The sequence below is a fragment of the Lemur catta genome, chromosome 15 (assembly GCF_020740605.2).
Source record: "Lemur catta isolate mLemCat1 chromosome 15, mLemCat1.pri, whole genome shotgun sequence".
In the NCBI taxonomy this organism is placed as follows: Eukaryota; Metazoa; Chordata; class Mammalia; order Primates; family Lemuridae; genus Lemur; species Lemur catta.
In genome coordinates this window covers 42,348,984-42,369,848 of record NC_059142.1, presented here as the reverse complement: position 1 = coordinate 42,369,848, position 20,865 = coordinate 42,348,984, and the positions used below count along the sequence as shown (strand labels likewise).

Below are 20,865 nucleotides of genomic sequence, written 5' to 3'. Positions count from 1 at the left end.
ATCTTTTTAACCCTCAGTATACCAAGAAAAATAGTCATCACCATTCACCAACTCGGTTGAATAAACTCATTTTAAAAAATTATTTTTAAGTTTTTTTACAAATAATTTACAAACATAAGAATAAAGGCATGGTGAAAAACTATTAAAATATTAAATAAGAACTTAAATATAGCAAACTAAATTTTTATTCCATTTTTTACTGGTTTTGAAGGCATATACAGTTTGAGTATCCCTTACTCAAAATGCTTGGGACCAGAAGTGTTTGGAAATTTCAGTTTTGGAATATTTGCTTGTACATAATGAGATATCATGGGGATGGGACCCAAGACTATACATGAAATCTATTTATGTTTCATATATACCTTATACACAGAGCCTGAAGGTAATTCTATATATTATTTTTAATAATTTTGTTAATGAAGCAAAGTTAGTGTACACTGAACCATCAGAAAGCAAAAGTATAACTATCTCAGCCACCCCATGTGGACAATCTGTGGTTGTTTGGCATCACCATCATTTCTAACTCTGAGTTTACATGCTACCAATAAGTAATCATTTTCTTATACTTATTCACACATAAGTACTTAACAGTAAAACATATGACATACCATTAATACAATGAAAAAATAATGTGTTCGGGTAACTAACCAGCACAGTAGAGTCACCAGAAAACCTGTAAAAGCTGTTACAGAATGGCAACACCAAACAACAAGAGGATTTCAGTTGCCACATACAATGTTATGTTTTGATTAAAAGATCACTGTTTAATAACTCCCTTCAGGACACTGAATACATGGTGTTGTACACCTTTCAGATTTTGGAGCCTTTTGGATTTTGGATTTTGGATTAGGGATGCTCAATCTGTATACCCAAAATGGGCAGGAGCCTCTGAATACAGGCAACTGTTGGTCAGTTGTCCAGCATAAACTTGTAAATACTGATTCTAAATTTCAAATACATCTCTAATGGGTTCTAGATTATCACTACGTCTGGTTCTTCCTCTTGTACTTACATTTTCAAAACACAGTACTTTAAGAATTTTTTGGAAATCATTGGCTCATGATTTTGTTTAAGAGAGGATGGCCATCATATGTTCCATAATTATAAAACATTTTCGTTTTTAGATTTATGGACACCTTTTAGAATGTTCAATCCAATTTTTTAAACATCTACTTCATCTATTTTTTCTGGTCACCTCTCTAAATAATACCTTCCTTCACCATCTGTCTACGTACAAACTATATCAAGAAAATTTTGGTGCACAAATGACATAAAAGATGAAAGAATACTGTCGTGTCCTTTTAGCAAAATGGGATGGCCTATTTTCTTGTCACAAAATATTGCACAGTGAAGACTTTCTGTTGAATAAGTAACTGGATGGAAATACCATATTTTCTTTTTGTCCCTATATTAGAAATATATTGCTTACTCATTGATTCTTGAGTTTGAGAAATATGGAGAATATCATCATCTGAAGGCACATAGTCCGAGATTTTACTTTAAATGATTAATTTCACCATCTTCATTAGTGTCCCAAGTGCTGCTATCTCACTCTTTGAATTCATCTTCTAACTCATGTAATAATTGTAAAACATCTTCCTCTGTTGATTTTCTTTGCCATTCTGGCCAGATGATTATCACAATTCTCAACTATGTTCAATAAAAGCTAAAATCAGGCCACAAAGATGTTGTCTCTTTACTTCCTTTATACCTTCTTGAAAGATGATGCAGTACTTTGGGCAGCACAGTAAGAAAACCGAAGAATGATTTCATTGTGATATTTATTTCACTGTTGCATCATTCTTCTGTATTCTTATTATTTTAATCTTTTTTAGCATAGTTGGGAATAATTGATGAGTAATGACGACATTTCTAGGGTGATGAAATAGCATACTGTGTCTTACAAAAAAAGATCCAGTGGATCCATATGGTAATTGTAAAATAGAATTAATTTTATTCTATTTTTAAAAGTACACTTTCCTTTTTGTTCTTTGGAAGACCTTTAAAAAGGAATAAGAGTCATGGGATATCAATCTTTGTAAATACTTAGAACTGCTCAAAAAAAAAAAAAAACCTCAAAACTGACAATTGGGTCTAATGGACCCTGATGATATACCAAGGATTAAGCACTAGGCATAAACGAGTTAAAATGTCATGTAAAGAAGCATTTTATAAAATCTCAGTTGTGATAGGTTCCATATGGTTACACAGGTAACTTTGATGCTGTTTTTAAACTTATAGGCAGTTTAAAAATTATACTATTAATGATAAACCGAGTTGGCAAAGAATTTCTAGATATATATTAATCATAGCCAGCCTTTTCTCAATCTTTACATCCAGAAATGGCTTGGTATACTTAGCTGATGACCCCATGGAGGGCATATGTGTGTTACATAATAAAGGAAAGCATCACCTCTGTAATTCCGGACAGTCCAGGCTGATGGAGATGAACACTTGCATATAGGTCAGACTAGTTAAATATAGAACAGCCGCTTTCGAAAGCTGTTGCCAGGGGCTGAACAGCATCAGCTCTGTTTCTATGGAGAAAGACTTTGCAGATGGTAAAAACAGAGCTAGAAACCAAATGAATTGACGAGGATTGCATTGTGGATACTTAAATCCTTTGGTAAAGAGTTTATTGATGATTCAACTATATTAATCTATGAACATTAATCTTGACATCTTCCTTACCTGATTCCTAATTTATTGCAATAAGAACTTGCCTTTATTTAAGTAATACACCTGTAAAAATTGATGTTATTGTACTGACTAGGTTGGGGGAAGGGACCTGATGACAGGTAACAAGATTAGTAAGGTTCCGAAAAGGTCAGAATTGTACTAAATTATGTTTAGGACAGATCACCCTCTGATCATTTAATCAAACACAGTGTTCTTATTGTCTTTGTCCCTGTCTACATAGGTGATTTTTGAGGTGGGACTGAGAAGGAAGTCATGATGCCAGCAGCAACATAAAGCACATTGACAGCAAAATTCATACATTATGGCAGCTTTTTGTTTCATGCTGTATCAGGCAGACAGCCTTGAATTAAAAATATCTTTAAAAAATAATGTAAAATATCACAGTTTTTCAGTCACAAACAGAAGTATTCTTGTTTTACACTAAAGATGGCCAGAATTAATATTCTACTATACAGAAGTGCTTTGGCAAAGCTAAAGTTGTAGTTATAATTCCTCATTCCCAGTTTTTTCTATAGATGGAAAGATGAACAGTTTGGTATTGAATTTTTTAGTAAAAAAGCTATCATTTATATCATTAGACATCTATTCAGTAAATGCAATGGTATTGAGAAATGAAATTTTTTTTTTTACATTTGAAATTAAGTTTTAAAATATTTGTGAAGGAGAACAATTTATAAGTAATGTTCAGGAAAAAAAATAAAACCTAGTTAAATTTTAGAAACTCTGATAGACATGTAATATCATCTTATATAGAATTGCATTAAAGAATGAACAATACTCTGAATATGAATAATGGAATGTATTATTCTATTATTCTGGCTTATAATTATTATTATCATGCAATAAAATGTTGTTTTTATCTTCTGGTGTAACTTTTATGGATTTTTTTTTTTTTTTTGGTAGAGACAAGGCCTCACTATGTTACCCAGGCCAGTCTTAACTCCTGGCCTTAAGTGATCCCCCCATCTTGGCCTCCCAAAGTGCTTTGGTTATAGGCATGAGCCACCACGCCTGGCCACTTTTATGGATTTTAACATGTGTATAGATTCATGGAACTACCACCAAAATCAGGATACAGAACATTTACATCACTCCCCCCAAAAATTCCCTTATGCTGTCCCTTTATGGTCACCCTTCCCTTGCCAATAACCCCTGGTAACTACCGATCTGTTCTCCATCCTTGTAGTTTTGTCTGAGAATGTCGTATAAATGGGGTCATACAGTATATAACCTTTTGAAACTGGCTTCCTTCACTAGGCATGATTTCTTTGAGATTCATCCAAGTTGTTGCATGTATCAGACATCCCAGCTTTATTTTAAAATTTTATTTCTATTTTATTTTGCAACTCTTTGTTCTCTTAAAGTGAATAAGCCTCTTATTTAAAAAATTGTATCTTTATCAGAGATTTAATGGATACTAACCATACTTGATCTCATTATGGTCATCATTTAATTTTTTTATCCATATGTTGTCATATTTAGGTTATATTTATTTTCACCTGTTTTGTTAATCACTAATATTTTTTGTTTAAAAAGAAAAAGAAAATTTCTGGAGTTTACTTTATTCTTTGGTCCCTAATAGACTTAATTACTTTAATATAAATTATTAGAAGGTCCTTGTTAAATTAACCTAATGAATTACTAGCATTCGAAAGTGTTTGCATCTATTAAAGGTTCAAAATATATAAATTAATTTCTTTGAATGGTGACTCTATTTCCAATATGCTAAAACAGAAATTACTATCCAGAAGAAGCAGGACTTCCTTTATCATGTTCGTTTTATCAGTTGTGTCTCTGTTCTCACATTATTGTTAGGGAGAAGTAATCAGTTTACATGTGATATAAGTGAATATGAATTGTGTTCGATTTCTTCACCTGTCTGCCCAATTCCCAGGCAACCTGCGGGTAGAGTTAATCTTTAGCCATGTAATACGATAAAACAAACATTAAAGCTACTGCTTGTGGGACAATCTTCTCACCAAAACTCAGGGAAAATGGGAGAGAGTTGCACTCACTGCCTTAACAAATATATCTGACAAGTATGAGTTCTCTCAAATAATGAGATAAGAAATGTATATACATTAATAGTTATTTGATAAATAATTCACTTTCTGTATATACACATTATACATCAGTATGTAATGTGTATTTTTGTTTTATGGCTATTAAATATGAGGTTCTGGAATGCATTTTCAGATTGGAGAATTCTGAGATTGCAGTTCCAACACCATTGAGTGGGCGACAACCATGGTTACACTTGCTATATTTATTAGTCAAAATGAAGCGAACTCAATCTGTTGAAAGCTTTGTTTTGCTTTTTTGATTTGTTTGATAATACATTCAAATTATGACCTTTAATTTCTTCCCTTAATAGCTTGGTGCTAACAGTGGTTTGCATATCATCATCTTTGATGAAATCGATGCCATCTGCAAACAGAGAGGGAGCATGGCTGGGAGCACAGGAGTTCATGACACTGTCGTCAACCAGTTATTGTCCAAAATTGATGGGGTAGAGCAGCTGAACAACATCCTAGTCATTGGTATGTTTACTTTTTTAAAAAAAGTACTATTCTTTTAGACACATAGGTTCTGCATTGAGATCTATGGAGGTTGTAAATACACTATTTTGCCGATATATCCAAATTAGGATCAACTTACATGGAAGAATTTGACTATTTTAATGCCTGGGCTTAATAGGAAAAATAAAAGATGGGTTTTAGTCACTTGCAGGGTTAAGCTTATAGCTCACCCACAGATGAGAAAGGCAGCATGATGTAATGTGGTGGCTTTCAGACTGAGTCCTATAGGCTTCCAAAAGTCCTCAGCTGTGCTTCGGAGTCAGGGAGGGCCGAGGAGCGAGCTTCAGATCCTACATCATCATTATAAATTCTTCTTTTAACTATTTTATGTACTGAGCTGCTTCTTAAGGTAACTTTTGGAGAAAAAAAACAAACTGCTATTTTATGAAAGCTGAAAACCACTAGCCTACAAAAAAGGGAAGGGACTTTGGAGTTAGGGAGATCATATCACACTGCCTCTCTGTCACTCCAACAGGGTACTTACCTTCTCTGAACTTTAAATTTTCTTTTTAAATATTGGAAATTTTCATTACATTTGTATTCTATTGACTTGTACTATAGTGAAATACTAAAGCAGAGTCTCCGGGTATTTATATTAGAACAGATCAAGAACAAATGCTATTTTTGAGAATAATTTGGTTTTCTATTTGACTTTTGTAAAATGTCCTCTTAGCTTGTTAGGTAAATTGTTACTCTTACATATACTAAAGGGACATTTTATCTTAATTTTGAACTCAGATCATTTGCTTGTTGTTTTGTTTTAACATCTGTGTTCAGGAATGACCAATAGACCAGATCTGATAGATGAGGCTCTCCTTCGACCTGGAAGACTGGAAGTTAAAATGGAGATAGGTAAGCAGATCTGTCATTGATCAGTATGGGTGGGGTGTGGCATTTAGGGTTTATTAACAGGAACAATTTCATATGACTTAGTGTTTGTTAGTAAAGTTTTATATCATGAGAAGCAAATGTTTACATGCTTCAGTACCTATAAGAAAAACATTAGGATTATAATAATCTCCTCTGATGATGCTTTCGAGACTAGAAAAATGTCTATTTTATTTTGAATTTTATCAGGTTTGCCAGATGAGAAAGGTCGACTGCAGATCCTTCACATCCACACAGCAAGGATGAGAGGGCATCAGTTACTCTCCGCTGATGTCGACATTAAAGAGCTGGCCGTGGAGACCAAGAACTTCAGTGGTGCTGAACTGGAGGGTCTGGTGCGAGCAGCACAGTCCACTGCTATGAACAGACACATAAAGGTCAGGAAAATCAACTAAAGAGATTAAGAGTTTATAGCCCTATGAATACCATGCCAGTATGCTTTCTCTTTCCTTTCAAGCATGCCAAGAGCTAGAGTAATACTGACTTTTGATGGTTAAGAGATGGTAAAAAGAATAGGAATTAATTGTCAACTGCTAAATCTTCAGAGCAGCAGGAAGAAAGATAACGTTAGCATCTGCCCTATGGTAATCACGGACTCATCTACCTCAGGTTGTCACTAGCTGACACAGACATGTGAGGGGAAGATTTTTAAAGAAGTGTTTTTTTAATCTTTGTACTGTATTAAGTTGTAACATATCATAGGAAGTTGGATTTTCTATGTACTAGAATTATGGGGCTGCTTCATTCAGCAAATATACTGAATACTTGGTTTTTTTTTGAAAGAGACACAAAGATAATCATGACCTCTTCTCTAAAGGAGTTCGGAGTCAGGGAAATGGACATGTTTTCAAATTAGTACAAAAATGTTATAATTACTATGGCACAAGTACATACCAGGGATACATACTTGATCTTTTACCATCTCTTCTCTTCAGGTTTTAGCTATCAGCTGTAAATAAATAACTTCTGGGTTTATATCTTATCTCTTAAAAGTTTTTGTCTCCCACTTTCAGATTCATGTTAAATACCCCCAACTGGATATTTTATGAGGTCTTAAATTTAATATTTTAAAACCAAATTCACTGACTTTTACTACTTTCCTTCCCACTTCTATTTCCCATTTACTCCAATTTCCCAGGCTTAAAACTTCAGGATTATCATTGATTCCTGCCACTCTACTGTGTCCTACATCAAGTCATTTGCCAAATTTTGTCAATTCTGTCTTAGCAGTATCTTTCAGTTCTCCCTGCCACTATCCACCTCTCTTTGATTAGCCTTCCTGTTTCGTATCATTCTACCATTCAGACACTTTCAATGACTCTCCATTGTCTAAAGGACAAAGTACAGACTCACCTGGTCTTTCAAGTCCTCTAGATCTGACCCTAACTGGCCTTTCCAGATGTATTCTCAATTATTCTACATACACTTCAGCCAAACAGAAATACCAATCATCAGACATTAATTTATTTTTCAATCTCTCTGCTTTTGGTGTGGTTTTTTGTTTCTTTGTTTTTGCTTGATTGAGGATGTTTAGGTTCAGTGTTACTTGTCTTGTCATTACCTACCTCATATGCTACTGCTTTCTTCAAACCTTTTCTGATTTTCCCTTTTAAGAATGATGTGCTCTTTTCCTTCTTGAAATAGTAATGTATCATATATGGAACCTTTGATTGACTTTGGTTCATAATAGGTTGATTTAGCACCTACTGTTTGCAGATACTCTGCTAGGAATTAATACATAACTGCAAAGAAGTAAATTGCCTGCCATTGGGCAACTCAGTCTAATCCTCTACACGCAGTGGTAGAAAGTAGATGTGAGGTAAGGAAGTGAAAATGTGTCAGATGTGGTCAACTTGAGGGGTGAGAGGAACCTTCACAGAGGAATTTTCCGGGTGGATATGAGTGTCTCCTGGTGGGGTAGGGCATTTTAGGTAGAAGGAACAACATAGGCAAAGGAACAGAGACACAAAATAGTGTGGTGTGTTAGAGTAATTCAGTATTGCTTCAGCATAGAAGTTAGAGAGGGGTGGTAGAGAGAGACATTGTGGGGATAAGTCAGGAGACTAAAGCAGGGATAGAGCGCAAAGAGCCTTTTATACTCTGCTAAGAAGTATGGACTTTTTTTTTCTGTGAGTAGTGCTAAGCCATTGAAGAGTTTTAAGAATAGCAGTGGCATAGTGTTAAAACATAAGATCACTCTGGCAGCTGTGTCGAGTGGAGTATTTAGGGGAGTGGAAGTTGGTAACACAAGAGAGGGGAATAACAGTTCAGGCAGGAAATTATAAAAGCCTGAACAGTTGGGTTAAATATATTGTAGATGTTGGGGTACATCCTATTGATAGTTCTAGAGCAGGAGTCAGCAAACTATGGCCCATGGGCCAAATCTAGCTAACTGCCAGTTTTTTAAATAAAGTTTTTTGGGGGAACATAACCACACCCATTAATTTATATATTGTCTATGACTGCTTTCGTGCTATTAATTCAATGGCAGAGTTGAGTGTATACAACAGGGAGTGCATGGCCCACAAAGCCTAAAATATTTACTATCTGACCCTTTACAGAAAAAGTTTGCTGATCCCTATTCTGGACTTTCAATCCATATCATATTCATCTTTGAATCCCCTACAGTACTCTAAATAGGTCAAAATACTGAGCGGTGAGCACATGGTGGGTGTTCAGTAAATATTTTGTAATGAATAAACTTATACATGTATTTTGAATCAAACTACATCTATAAATCATAATTTCCCTACTTAATAGATACAGCTTTCTTCTAGCTCAAAAATGCCAAAGGTATGGATAGTGTGGGAATATAATATTGGGTCCTTTATAGAATGGATCCATTTAGGGCCTATTTTTCATTCTTCCTCCTTGCTATAAGAAATGTCTTAGGCCAGGCGTGGTGGTTCACACCTGTAATCCTAGCGCTCTGGGAGACTGAGATTGGAGGATCACTTAAGCTCACAAGTTTGAGACCGGCCTCAACAAGAATGAGACCCTGTCTCTACTAAAAATAGAAAGAAATTAGCTGGGCAACTAAAAATATAAAAAATTAGCAGGACATGGTGGCACATACCTATAGTCCCAGCTACTCGGGAGACTGAGGCAGGAGGATTGCTTGAGCCCAGGAGTTTGAGGTTGCTGTGAGCTAAGCTGATACCACGGCACTCTACCCGGGCAAGAGAGTGGGACTCTGTCTCAAAAAAAAAAAAAAAAATAGGAGTTCAAGACAAGAAATGTCTTTGTAAGAAGTGATGGTAACTTCAAGAAAAATTATGCAAATGAAAATCCTTACCATACTTTGATCTTTCATCTCAGACCACATGCAGGCATCTTTTTTTCTTCTTCTTCTTAAGATACAGGGTCTTGCTCTGTTGCCTAGGCTGGAGTGCAGTGGTGTGATCATAGCTCACTCTAACCTCGAACTCCTGGGCTCAGGCAATCCTCCTGCCTCAGCCTCCTGAGTGGCTAGGATGACAGGCACGGGCCACAATGCCTGGCTAATTATTTAATTTTGTGTAGAGAAAGGGTTTCACTATATTGCCCAGGCTGGTCTCAAACTTCTGGGCTCAAGTGATCCTCTGTCTTGGCCTCCCAAAGTATTAGGCTTACAGGTGTGAGCCTCTGCACCCAGCCTGTGCATCTTGATATAACCCACAATAACTAGTTTACTAGTTGTCAGATTTATCATGTGCATTGGCTATGGGATTTTTCTGTTATTTAGTCATTTTTCATTTTTACTATAGTAATCCTAATCCCAAATGTCACTCTAAACCGTTGTCTCAGTAAGAAACATGCTTTCTTCAAGCATATTTTGTGTTTACCTATATACGAGGCAACGAGGAATGGGGGGAAGATAACAGATTTTGTAGTCAGAAAGTGTGGTTATGTATTACATTGCTTTCACTTTTTTTGTTTCTGACCAGTCAAGGGGAAATACCATTTTTTTCCTCCACCATTTTTATGAGAGATTTGCAAGTAAGGTGTAGTACAAATAGTTCACATTATTTCCCTCACTTTTTCCATGTGGTTGAATTCCCTTTAAGCTTCAGGTGATACATATTGATTTGTGATCAATATCCTTTATATCAAAAAGAGATATTGCTAACATTTATTTTCTTTCCTGCATTTTAAAAAAATCTGCATTATCAGAGATCTTTCTTTAAACGCTATTTTTCCAACAAGCCTCCTTAGCTGAACAAAAGATAGACAGTTTTAGTCTTCCCATTGCTTTAAATGTTTATAGCTTTAAAAGTAGTGATTGATAAATAGCTATTTAATTTGAAATTTATGATTAAAAGTTGTTATAGAACTTTAAAACACCCACAACATTCATGATGTTCTTCATATTATAAAAAGCCACCATTAGTGTTATTTTGCTTCCTTCTCAAAAGATTTAGGGCTAAACAAAGATTTAGTCAGATGGACTAAACAAGTCTTTCCTGTTAAACTGTCTTTTCAGGTTTTCTGAAACAAGTGGAAAATCTGGTCATAAACACCTGATGTTCATGTCATTTGTACTTGAATCCATGTTTGTGGTCAACTAAAATTCATGTGACATTAGGTTGTTTTTACCTAGAAGGGAATTTCTGCTTCAGGTAGAGAAAATTTGTAACTCAGATTTCTTCTCTAATCTATTATAAGGAAGTAAATTGAGGACATACACACATACGCTTTCCAACTGAATTAAAGCTCTAAGTTATATTTGCAGAATTTCAATAAATTATTTCTTATTTTCTGTAGAATTTTTGATTGATTAAGGTTATTCTACCCTTAATTTAAAAGGAATGATAAGAACTTTGAAAGGTCAGATTTAAAGGTTATGAAATTTAAGGGTGACCACTTGATATTTGCTAGTGTTGAAATACAAGTTTATTAGTTTCTGCAGGTATAAGCTGAAAGATGCTGCCTCTTCTATATTGATTAGCTGTTATAAATAAAATGCAGAAAAAGTCTTACTAATTCAAACAAATGAGAAAAGGTTTTCTGAATGAGTAAAAATTCAGAATTATAGACCTGAAAATAAGATTTTATAAATTTTGATAAAATACTAAAAGTTGGCTAAGAGAAGTCCTTAGAAAATTCATTTTAATGAACAAGTAGGAATAATTTACAATTGGAATATTGGTTGCTTACAATAATATAACTTCTTATTACACTAGAACTTACCAGGAGTACCTGAAAACAACTTGTTCTAAAATACCTCTTCCCCCCAGCTGTCTTCATTTGCTTTTAATTCATTGGGTAAGTCCTTTCTTAATAATTATTAAAAAGACAAATTTCATACCAGCTTCAGTCCTGAAATCTGTCATATTTTCTGGCAAACATTGGAAGATGGACAAGATTTCTCTTTCACATTACTATGTGTTTCCATCATTTGAATTCAGATGGACTTAGGGCTATGGTAGGGAAGGGTTATTTAAAATGAGGCTGGTAACGTCATTGATTTTAGTGTGATTTTATCAGAGCTTGCTTCTTCCTTTTTCCTGAGAGTTTGTACCTTGTAGAATACTTTTAGATGTGTCAAAAAGTTTTAATCAGAGTTCAACCCTTTTTCTAAGGGGACCTAGGAGGGAAATCCTGTATCTACCCTTAATGACTTCTGAAGACCTCCAAGTTTGTATAAGTATAAAATGAGGTAATGTCTATGAACATGCTTTATAAACTAGAAAGAACTATAGACATTTATAAACTATGGACTATCATAATTCTTTCATGAAGACACTTGTTTCGTATAACACCATTTTCTTTTTTTAAACTTAGAAATGCCAAATAAATGTGATTTAATGTTTATTAAATGCCTAACATGCCAATGAAAGTTCTATTAATAATTTAAATGTTAATTGTCCTATTAAGTAGAATATTTGTCTCTTTAAATGTTACTTATTATTTTCTCTCTTTTTAAAAGGGTAGAAGTCATACAAGAATATATTCTTTTGTGAAAGATTCAAGGATGCCAAAATATGTAGGGAAAAATGAAAAAGGTCATCTCTAACACCCTTTTCCTTTCCAACTCCAAAGTTAGCCAACATTTGGGATATACCTTTATAGTTTGTTTTCTTTACGTTTACATGCATGTACATATGTGCTTTTTTAAAAAAGTAAACATTGATGGAATTGTACTGTAATTTGCATTTTTCACTTGCCAATATGTCTTGGATAGGTTTCCATGTCAGTACATGTACATTTTGGACTTACGCACAGTATTCTAGAGTCTTACCACATAATTTAACACATTGACTGTCACAGTAGAAAAAATTTTTTTTCCGTGGGGCCATGATAATATATTACAAAAATAGAATAAAAACTTCAAAACCAAAACGATCCTTTTTAATTTAATGAGAAATTTGTTATTTCTTATTGTTTTCTGTGCATGAGTTATATGCCATTAAATTGTCAATATTAATTGTAACAATAAGAATATCAACAAGTAAGATTTTCACAAACCAACTGCAAGACTTTGCCCAGGGGGCTACCCATCACGTAACATGTATGCTACAGCATGGCAGCGTGAGTTGCCTGTGTACCACGCAGCTCTCAAGGTAAAGAGACATGTGAGTTAGATATGCTTCATGAGGCCCCAGGCTCAAAACTAGCGTGAGTTAAATACAACTCACATGGCAGTTAATGTGCTAAGATGTAAGACCTATGAAGACAGGGACCTTGTCTGTTTTATTTATTATGTCTCTAGTTCCTAGAACAGTGCTTGGTGTATGGTAGGCACTCTGTTAATACAATGAATGAATGAATAAACAGTATATTTAACGTATAGATTATTTCTGGTTGTGGCTATTGAAAATAATACTGTTGTGAAAATGTTCTCCTGTCCCTCCCTGTCTGTATAGTGGATTCATTTTCCAGGGTAGATACTCAGACGTATTTTGAAGACATGGGTTTCATTGTCTTCTAGTCTAGTGTTGCCAGTGAGAGTTATCATACCAGTCTTATTCTGGTTTCTTTGCAGGCAACCTGGTTTTGTCTCTCAGAAAGGTTCCAGGACTTTTCTCTTCATGTTTGGTGCTCTGGAAGGTTACAGCAGGGGGTGTAGATAGATGTAGGTTTCTTTTCATTTATCCTGATCATGCATTGAATCCTTTAAATTGTAGCAACACATCTTTCTTCAGCTGTGGAAAATGTTTTTCACTTCTGTCTTCTATTGTTTCTTCTGTATAATTCTTTTTTTCCTATCTTTCTGAGACTCCTATTAGATCAATGTTAAAACTTCTGGATTTATCGCCCATGATTTTTAACCCTTCTCTCTCACTTTGTCATTTCATGGGATTTGGGGCAGAAAGGAGGTACCTAAATGTGTTCTGTTTGCCACCCTGATCCAGTTTCCTGATATGGTTCTTTTTGTCCCACATGTTGACTTTTTTTTTCCATGTCTGTCATTTCATTTGTCTCAGCAGTCTGTTCCTAAAAGAACATGACTCATTTTATAAAAATCGACAGAAGGTTGATATTTACTTAACATACTTTTATTTTATAGTCGTCTTTTTTTGAATATTCCTTTTTTTTTAAAGCTATGGTACCAATTTAAAAATTAGACTCCCTTACTTTGTGCTATTGGTAGTGAGCCCAGTTGCATTAAAAAATGTGTTGGTATCTTAATCACTCATCAGGTCTAGGCAGCTCCAAGTGCTGATAAAGGCCTTGATGCTTCTCCAGATGTCTAAGTGTTAGCTCCAGGTGCACGAAGTAGAATATTTGGAGTTGGCACATAGACTCTCAAGTACAAAGCATGAGTACAAATCGAAGTTTTAGGTTCTTGGTCTCCTAGAATAATGATTCTTAAACCTGGTTCAGTATCAGAATCACTTGTGGTACTTTATAAAATAGTAAATGCGTGGGCCCTCTAGTGGACTTGTTAAATCAAAATTCTGAGGCAGTAGGGCTGAGCGTCTATTAATATATATCTCTAAAGGCCCTAGAGGTTATTCTAATGTACAGCCAAAGTTGAAAACCATTATTCTTATCCTCTGTGTATATTTTCTTTTTGTATGTATTTTTCATTATTCTTACCCTCTGTATATATTTTCTGTTACTCATGACTCATTTTGTTTACAAAAATGGCTATATAGTGTTCTTTGGTACAGATGTGTTATAATTTATTTAACTTACCTCCTCTTGATGGACATTTAATATGCTTCCAGTCATTTGTTATTACAAAGTACTATACTAGATATCCTTGTACATATAATTGTATACATTTGTGAATGTATTTATGGGATAAATTCCTAGAAGTGGAATTGTTTCAGCAAAGGATATATATATTTGTGAATTTGAGAGATATGTTTCATTTTTTTCTAATTTTTTAATTATATTAAAATACATATAAAATTTACCATCATAACCATCTTTAAGTGTACAGTTTAGTGGTATTAAATGCATTTATAACTTTGTATAACCATCACCACCACCCGTCTCCAGAACTCTTTTCATCTTGTAAAACTGAAACTCTGTACCCATAAACAATAACTCTACATTTCTTCCTCCCCCCAGCTCCTGGCAACCACCATTCTACTGTCTTGTCTCTATGAATTTGACCATACTAAGTACTTCATAAAAGTGGATCATACAGTATTTGTCTTTTTGTGACTGGCTTATTTCATTTTGAATAATGTCCTCAAGTTGATCCATGTTGCAGCATATGTCAAACTCTCCTTCCTTTTTAAAGCTGAATAATAGTCCATTGTATGTATATGCTACATTTTGCTTATCCATTCATCCATCAATGGGCATTTGGGATGTTTCCACATTTTAGCTATTGCAAATAATGCTGTTATAAGCATGGCTGTGCAAATATCTCTTCAAGAACCTGTTTTCAGTTTTTTGGGGTGTATACTCAGGATTGCTGGATCATATGGTAATCCACCATACTGATTTCCACAGTGTCTGTACCATAGGTTGCATTCCTGCCAGCAGTGCACAAGGATTCTGATTTCTCCACATCCTCACCAACACTTATTATTTTCTATTTTTTTGGTAGTAGTCATCTTAATGGGTATGAGGTGAGATTTAATTGTAGTTTTGATTTGCTTTCCCTAATGATTAGTGATGTTGAGCATCTTTTCATGTTCTTATTTAAGGCCATTTGTTAATCTTCTTTGTAGAAATGTCTATTCAAGTCCTTTGCCCGTTTTTGAATTGGGTTGTGTTTTTTTTCTTAATTTTAGGAATTCTCTATATATTCTGGATATTAATCTCTTATATATGATTTGCAAATATTTGAGTTTTTTGATCTATAAAAATATACTTTATAATCCTCAGGTGTTATATTTTTAGGCTGAAAATATTCTTAAATCTGAGAAGTCCTTACATTTTGTTTTCATTTATACTTAGGCCAGCACTAAAGTGGAAGTGGATATGGAAAAAGCAGAGAGCCTGCAGGTGACAAGAGGAGACTTCCTTGCTTCTTTGGAGAATGATATCAAACCAGTAAGTATGAATATTGAATGACATATAAGCCAAAAAATAATAATAATAATTCAGGAGTAAAATAAGTGCCATTTTACCCAGTATTACAAAAGATTATATCATATGCAGTTTTATAAAATTAGAAAAGTTTAGTATTGGAAGTGTCCAATATAAGAAGCATCTATACAATAACCATAATGGCTGGATGATTAACCAATACTTACCTAAACATTTCTTGGGATAGGGAGCTTACCATCTTATAAAGCAGGCTATTCAATTTTGAGACTTTCTTTTTCTTTAATATATTTTTTAAAAATTTCAGAATATTATGGTGGTACAAATGTTTAGGTTACATATATTGCCTTTGTCTCACCCAAGTCAGAGCTACAAGCATGTCCATCCCCCAGACAGTGCACACCACACCCATCACGTGTGAATATACCCATCCCCTCCTTCCCCCTCCCACTGCCCAACAGCCAATGAATGTTACTACCATATGTACACATAAGTGTTGATCAATTAATACCAATTTGATTGTGAGTACATGTGGTGCTTGGTTTTCCATTCTTGTGATACTTCACTTTGTAGAATGGGCTTCGTCTCCATCCAGGATAATACAAGAGGTGCTAGACTTTCTAATTATTAGGTTTTATTTTATATTGAACGAGGATTAGTTTCCTTATTGGTTCTTATAGAATCCCATGCTACAGAAACCTAAATTCAGTCCATCTTCCATCTGTCAGTTATTATATTTAAAATTAACTCTCATATCTTCCCCTCTCTCTTTCTCTCCTTTCTCCATCCTCCAAGGCATCCCTTTCTCTTGTTCTATACCTTTTGGTTCACTGACTGCTGTAGTTTCTAAGATTCTTAACTATCCTAGGTACCCTTTAAAAAAAAAAAACACAAAATAGTCATAGTTAGAGCTTTAGACTACAATATAAAGTCATTAACCCATTTTCCTATAAAACAACAATTAACATTTGAGTAACCATTGTTTGGAGTTCTGTATTAGCACAAATTCTCAACTAGTTAAAATTCTGAAGATACATGACCTTTACGTGTACATTAGGTTATGTTTTCCTACTTATTTATTCTCCTGTTAGCCTTGTGAAAATCCAATTCAATTGTAATTACTAAAGTTACGGCCTGCTTTTGGCAGCTATTTTGATGGGAGTTAAAATCTTTGAGATCAGAAATTGAAAATGAATAAGGACGTGATTTAAGCTTATTATGTAGTGAACACAAATAATTATATATAGTAATTGCTTTTATTTCCTTTTCTAATCCTTCAATCTTTCATTACAGCTGCACATATCTGTCTCATTCTAAATCTTATATTTACACGTAAAACTTACCCTTATTGCCATTTAACTTACATTCCCTACCACAAAGTTGATGTCTTCTCATTACCATTTTGTATTCCCGTTTTAATCCGTAGCACCTATAGTCAGTGTTAGGAAAGTGTATTTGTCTACTGAACTGTTTCTAATTTCTATAGTAAGTCCATAATCTCTTTGTTTTTGTTGTTCTTAACAGAAAGGCCACAAACTGCATACACTTTATAGATGCAAGCACAATGGAACATACTCTTTCTGCCACGAATTGTGAGGGTTTGTTTGGGCTTTGGTCGAATCTAAGCCTAGAATCTATTGCTTTTATTCTATTAAGTCACCCAAAGCAGCTTTCTTTTTTCCCGTTGGGTAAAAAGTTAAATGAGAAATTATAAAATAGTTCTTTTGCTTTCTAAGCTTTTTACATGAATACAGGATAGTGCTCAATACTTTTAGTACATAGGAACTTATTCATCTTTTATACTTTCAAACATCTTAGTTTTTAACACTAATGTTCAAAATGCTTTAAACTATCCTTTTCTTCAATAGGCATTTGGCACAAACCAAGAGGATTATGCAAGTTACATTATGAATGGTATCATCAAATGGGGTGACCCAGTTACCCGAGTTCTGGATGATGGGGAGCTACTGGTTCAGCAGACAAAAAACAGTGACCGAACACCATTGGTCAGCGTCCTTTTAGAAGGTGAGAATGAGTGATGAGATGGCATTAAAGTAAAAAAAAAGCACTTTTTAAAAGCCAGTTAGCACATTCCGGAAAAGTGAATTATTTTCAGTTCTTAACCTTGTTCGTGATCTGAAAATAGTATTTCAGTCTGTGTACCACAATATTGTGTACAAATTAAAATTTTCTTGGGATGGAATGTTACTGGTGAATGATAGCAACTCGTTTTCTTGTAGGATTGTATCTAAATCTATGTGGTACTTAATAGACTGAATGATACCACATAGCACTTGATTCAATTAAATAAATATTTACTGAGTACTTGCTATATTTTAGTCATTGAACTAGTTGCTGGGGATACAAAGACATTCAAGTGTTTGGTCATGAAAAAAGACTTGTAAAGAAATTCCTAACTACAGTGTGTATGTGTAAAGGTGTATGTGAATGCAAGTTATTTTGCATAAGGGTAGTCAGGGAAAGCTAGAGATGTTTAATTTAGGCTTGATTAGTTAGGATTTTATCAAGTAGACAAAAGGGGAAGGACATTCCATTCACAGATCATTAATTTACAATTATGATTAATATGACAACAGAAAAGTTCCGTGAGACCACATGATAGGGGAACCCAACCCCCTCCGGAGGTCAAGGGTTGAAAGCTCTCTGAGAAGAACGCATTAAGCCAGGACCTGAAGGATGGGGAGAAACTGGCCAAACAAAGTAATGGGGGAAGACACCTTCCCCAGCTCTAGGCAGAGGGACCAGCATGTGAAAAAGTTTTGGGCAGGAAGGAGCTTGAAACAGAAAGATGAGATTGGTTAGACATGAAACTGAATAAGTAGATAGCAGCCAGGTCACACAAAGCCTTGTCGGCTGTGTTAAAAGATTTAGACTGTATTTTAGGAGCAGTGGGAAGCCATTTGTAGGGTTTTAAGCAGTGAAGTCACATGACCAGATTTCTCTTTTCAAAACATCAACATGTCTGCTTTATGATGGAGAATAGATTGGAGGGGCAAAAAGATACAGTAGAGACTAATGGTTAGAAGCAGTTGCATCAGTCCTAACGAGGACTGACTGTGGTTTGAAGTAATGTGGTTGTAGCGGAGATGGAGATAAGTAGAATAATTTGAGAAATATTTAGGAGGTAGAATAAAAAAGACTTAATAATTATTATCATTCATACTTAAGCTAACATTCTTTGAGCCCTTACTGTCTGCCAGTTACTCTGCTAGCACTTTTATACATGTTATCTCATTTAAACGTCACTTCATTCCTGTGAGGATAAATGCTGTTGTTATCCCTATTTTGTAGATGGGGAAGCTGAAGCTTAGAAATATTGGGTAGATTAAATATGGGCAGAGGTATAAACATGAGCCCCAGGTTTCTGACATACATGGCTCGGTAAATGGTGCTGTTTACTAAGATTGGGAACATTAGTGGAGAAGCAAATTTCTAGAGGAAAGATCATGAGTTCTGTTTTGAACATGTTAAATTCTAGGTTCATATAGGATAATTAAATTGGAAATGTTGGATATGTGGGTCTGACACTCAGAAGAGAGGTCTGGTTGGCAGTAGATTCATGAGTTGTCCGTGTATCGACTGCCATTGAAGCCATGGGAGTGGATGAAGTCACTTACAGAAAGGGTGTGGGTGGAGATGAAGAGGAGGCCTAGAACTTATCTCTGAGGTGTGTTAACATTTACAGACTGAATAAAACAGAATGAATTGACAAAGGAGACTGAGCAAGAGTAGTAACCAGTGAGGAAAGGGGCTGGGGGAGAGAATGTGCTATATCACAAAAGCCAAGAAAAGAAACTTAAGAAAGAGGGAAGTTATGAATTGTATCAAATGCTCCCAAGAGGCTAACAAAGATGGTGTCTGTTGGGTTTGGTGACATGAAGGTCATTGGTGACCTTGTTGGAAGCCTGATCAGTGTAGTGGGTGGGAGCCATGAGGTTTGCTGAGAGTGCAAGGGAGGAGAAGAGTGAAGGCAGTCAGAGGAGGTAATTACTATATTTAGGGAAGTTCCATTTTGAAGGGAGAAAAAGGGGTAGTGTTGAAGGGTGTGATGTCCAGAAGGAGGTTTTTTTTTTTTTTTTTTATTTATTAAATTTTCAGATAGACCAGAGCATGCTTAAATGCTTTTGGAAAGGCTTCAGGGAAGAAAGAGGAACAGGATGAACATAAAGAGAAAGAGGAACAATCAATAGTGTCAGGTTCCTGAGAAGATGGGAAGGAGGATTTGGTTGATTTATGGTTGGAATAGGGACACATCTTCCAGTACACAGAAGGGAAGGGAGGGAATGTCTAAATGCAGGTAAGCTTGTAGATTTACTTGCCTTTATGAGAAGGCCTGAAACTCTAGAATTCTAGCTTTTTAAGTCACATTTGCTTCTAATAAGGCAGTTTTTCCCTGTCGCCAATATCATCTCCTAAAATTACATTTTTTGTTAGATGACTTGATAAAACTTATAAGTACTGATATGCATTCGAATGTGTTTCCTTTTTTTTTAAGAAGCAAAAAACCCTTATCCTTTGTATAGTTAGCCAGAAGTTTGAAAGATTAAGGCTGTGTGAGAGAGTAAGAAGACATGTATTTCACCATACTCCTGAGAAATGCTAATCAGTCCATTAAGTTTAGTTGCTAATAAATAAGAGAAAACATGTCTGCTGTGAAATTGTGTCAGGAAATGTTAATGAGCAACTAGTTGAGACCTCAGTACATTGTGGATAAAAGTTTAAACTTGTTTTATTTCCCTTTGCTTAGGTTGGCTTTTTTCCCCTGACTTGCTCATATCTTTATGCAGGCCCTCCTCATAGTGGCAAGACTGCTTTAGCTGCAAAAATTGCAGAGGAATCCAACTTCCCCTTCATCAAGATCTGTTCTCCTGATAAGATGATTGGCTTTTCTGAGACAGCCAAATGTCAGGCCATGAAGAAGGTATCACGATTTTTACTTTCATTTTAATTTCCTATCTCTTGGATGTGTGTGTGTATGTACATGTATATATATAAAACCCATAACAACTATGTTCTTCTCAAGTGGAACTAAATTATCGGGAGCTGGGAGGGAAGTAACTGTTTCAGATTTTTTAACTTTGTAAATGCATTTTTATTGAGTACCTTTACCTTCTAAATTATGCCTTGTTTAATACATATTAAGTTTAATTTCCGTTTCCGAAGTTTGTATTAACTTGAAAGAATCATAGTTACGAGTGGGTAGAGTAGAACAAATGCATGTAGGATTTTTTTTTTTAAGTTCTTT

General features: G+C 34.9%; 1 protein-coding gene across 1 annotated transcript in view; it reads left to right on the top strand.

The window, feature by feature from the left end:
* The window catches only part of NSF (N-ethylmaleimide sensitive factor, vesicle fusing ATPase), a 124,849-nt gene that overhangs the window by 68,645 nt on the left and 35,339 nt on the right, over window positions 1-20,865 (top strand). The window contains exons 10-15 of the mRNA XM_045525899.1: window positions 5,075-5,240; window positions 6,057-6,131; window positions 6,357-6,544; window positions 15,510-15,605; window positions 17,468-17,624; window positions 20,408-20,541. Of these exons, the coding sequence (XP_045381855.1) occupies window positions 5,075-5,240; window positions 6,057-6,131; window positions 6,357-6,544; window positions 15,510-15,605; window positions 17,468-17,624; window positions 20,408-20,541 (816 nt within the window). The remainder of the gene's footprint in view (window positions 1-5,074; window positions 5,241-6,056; window positions 6,132-6,356; window positions 6,545-15,509; window positions 15,606-17,467; window positions 17,625-20,407; window positions 20,542-20,865) is intronic.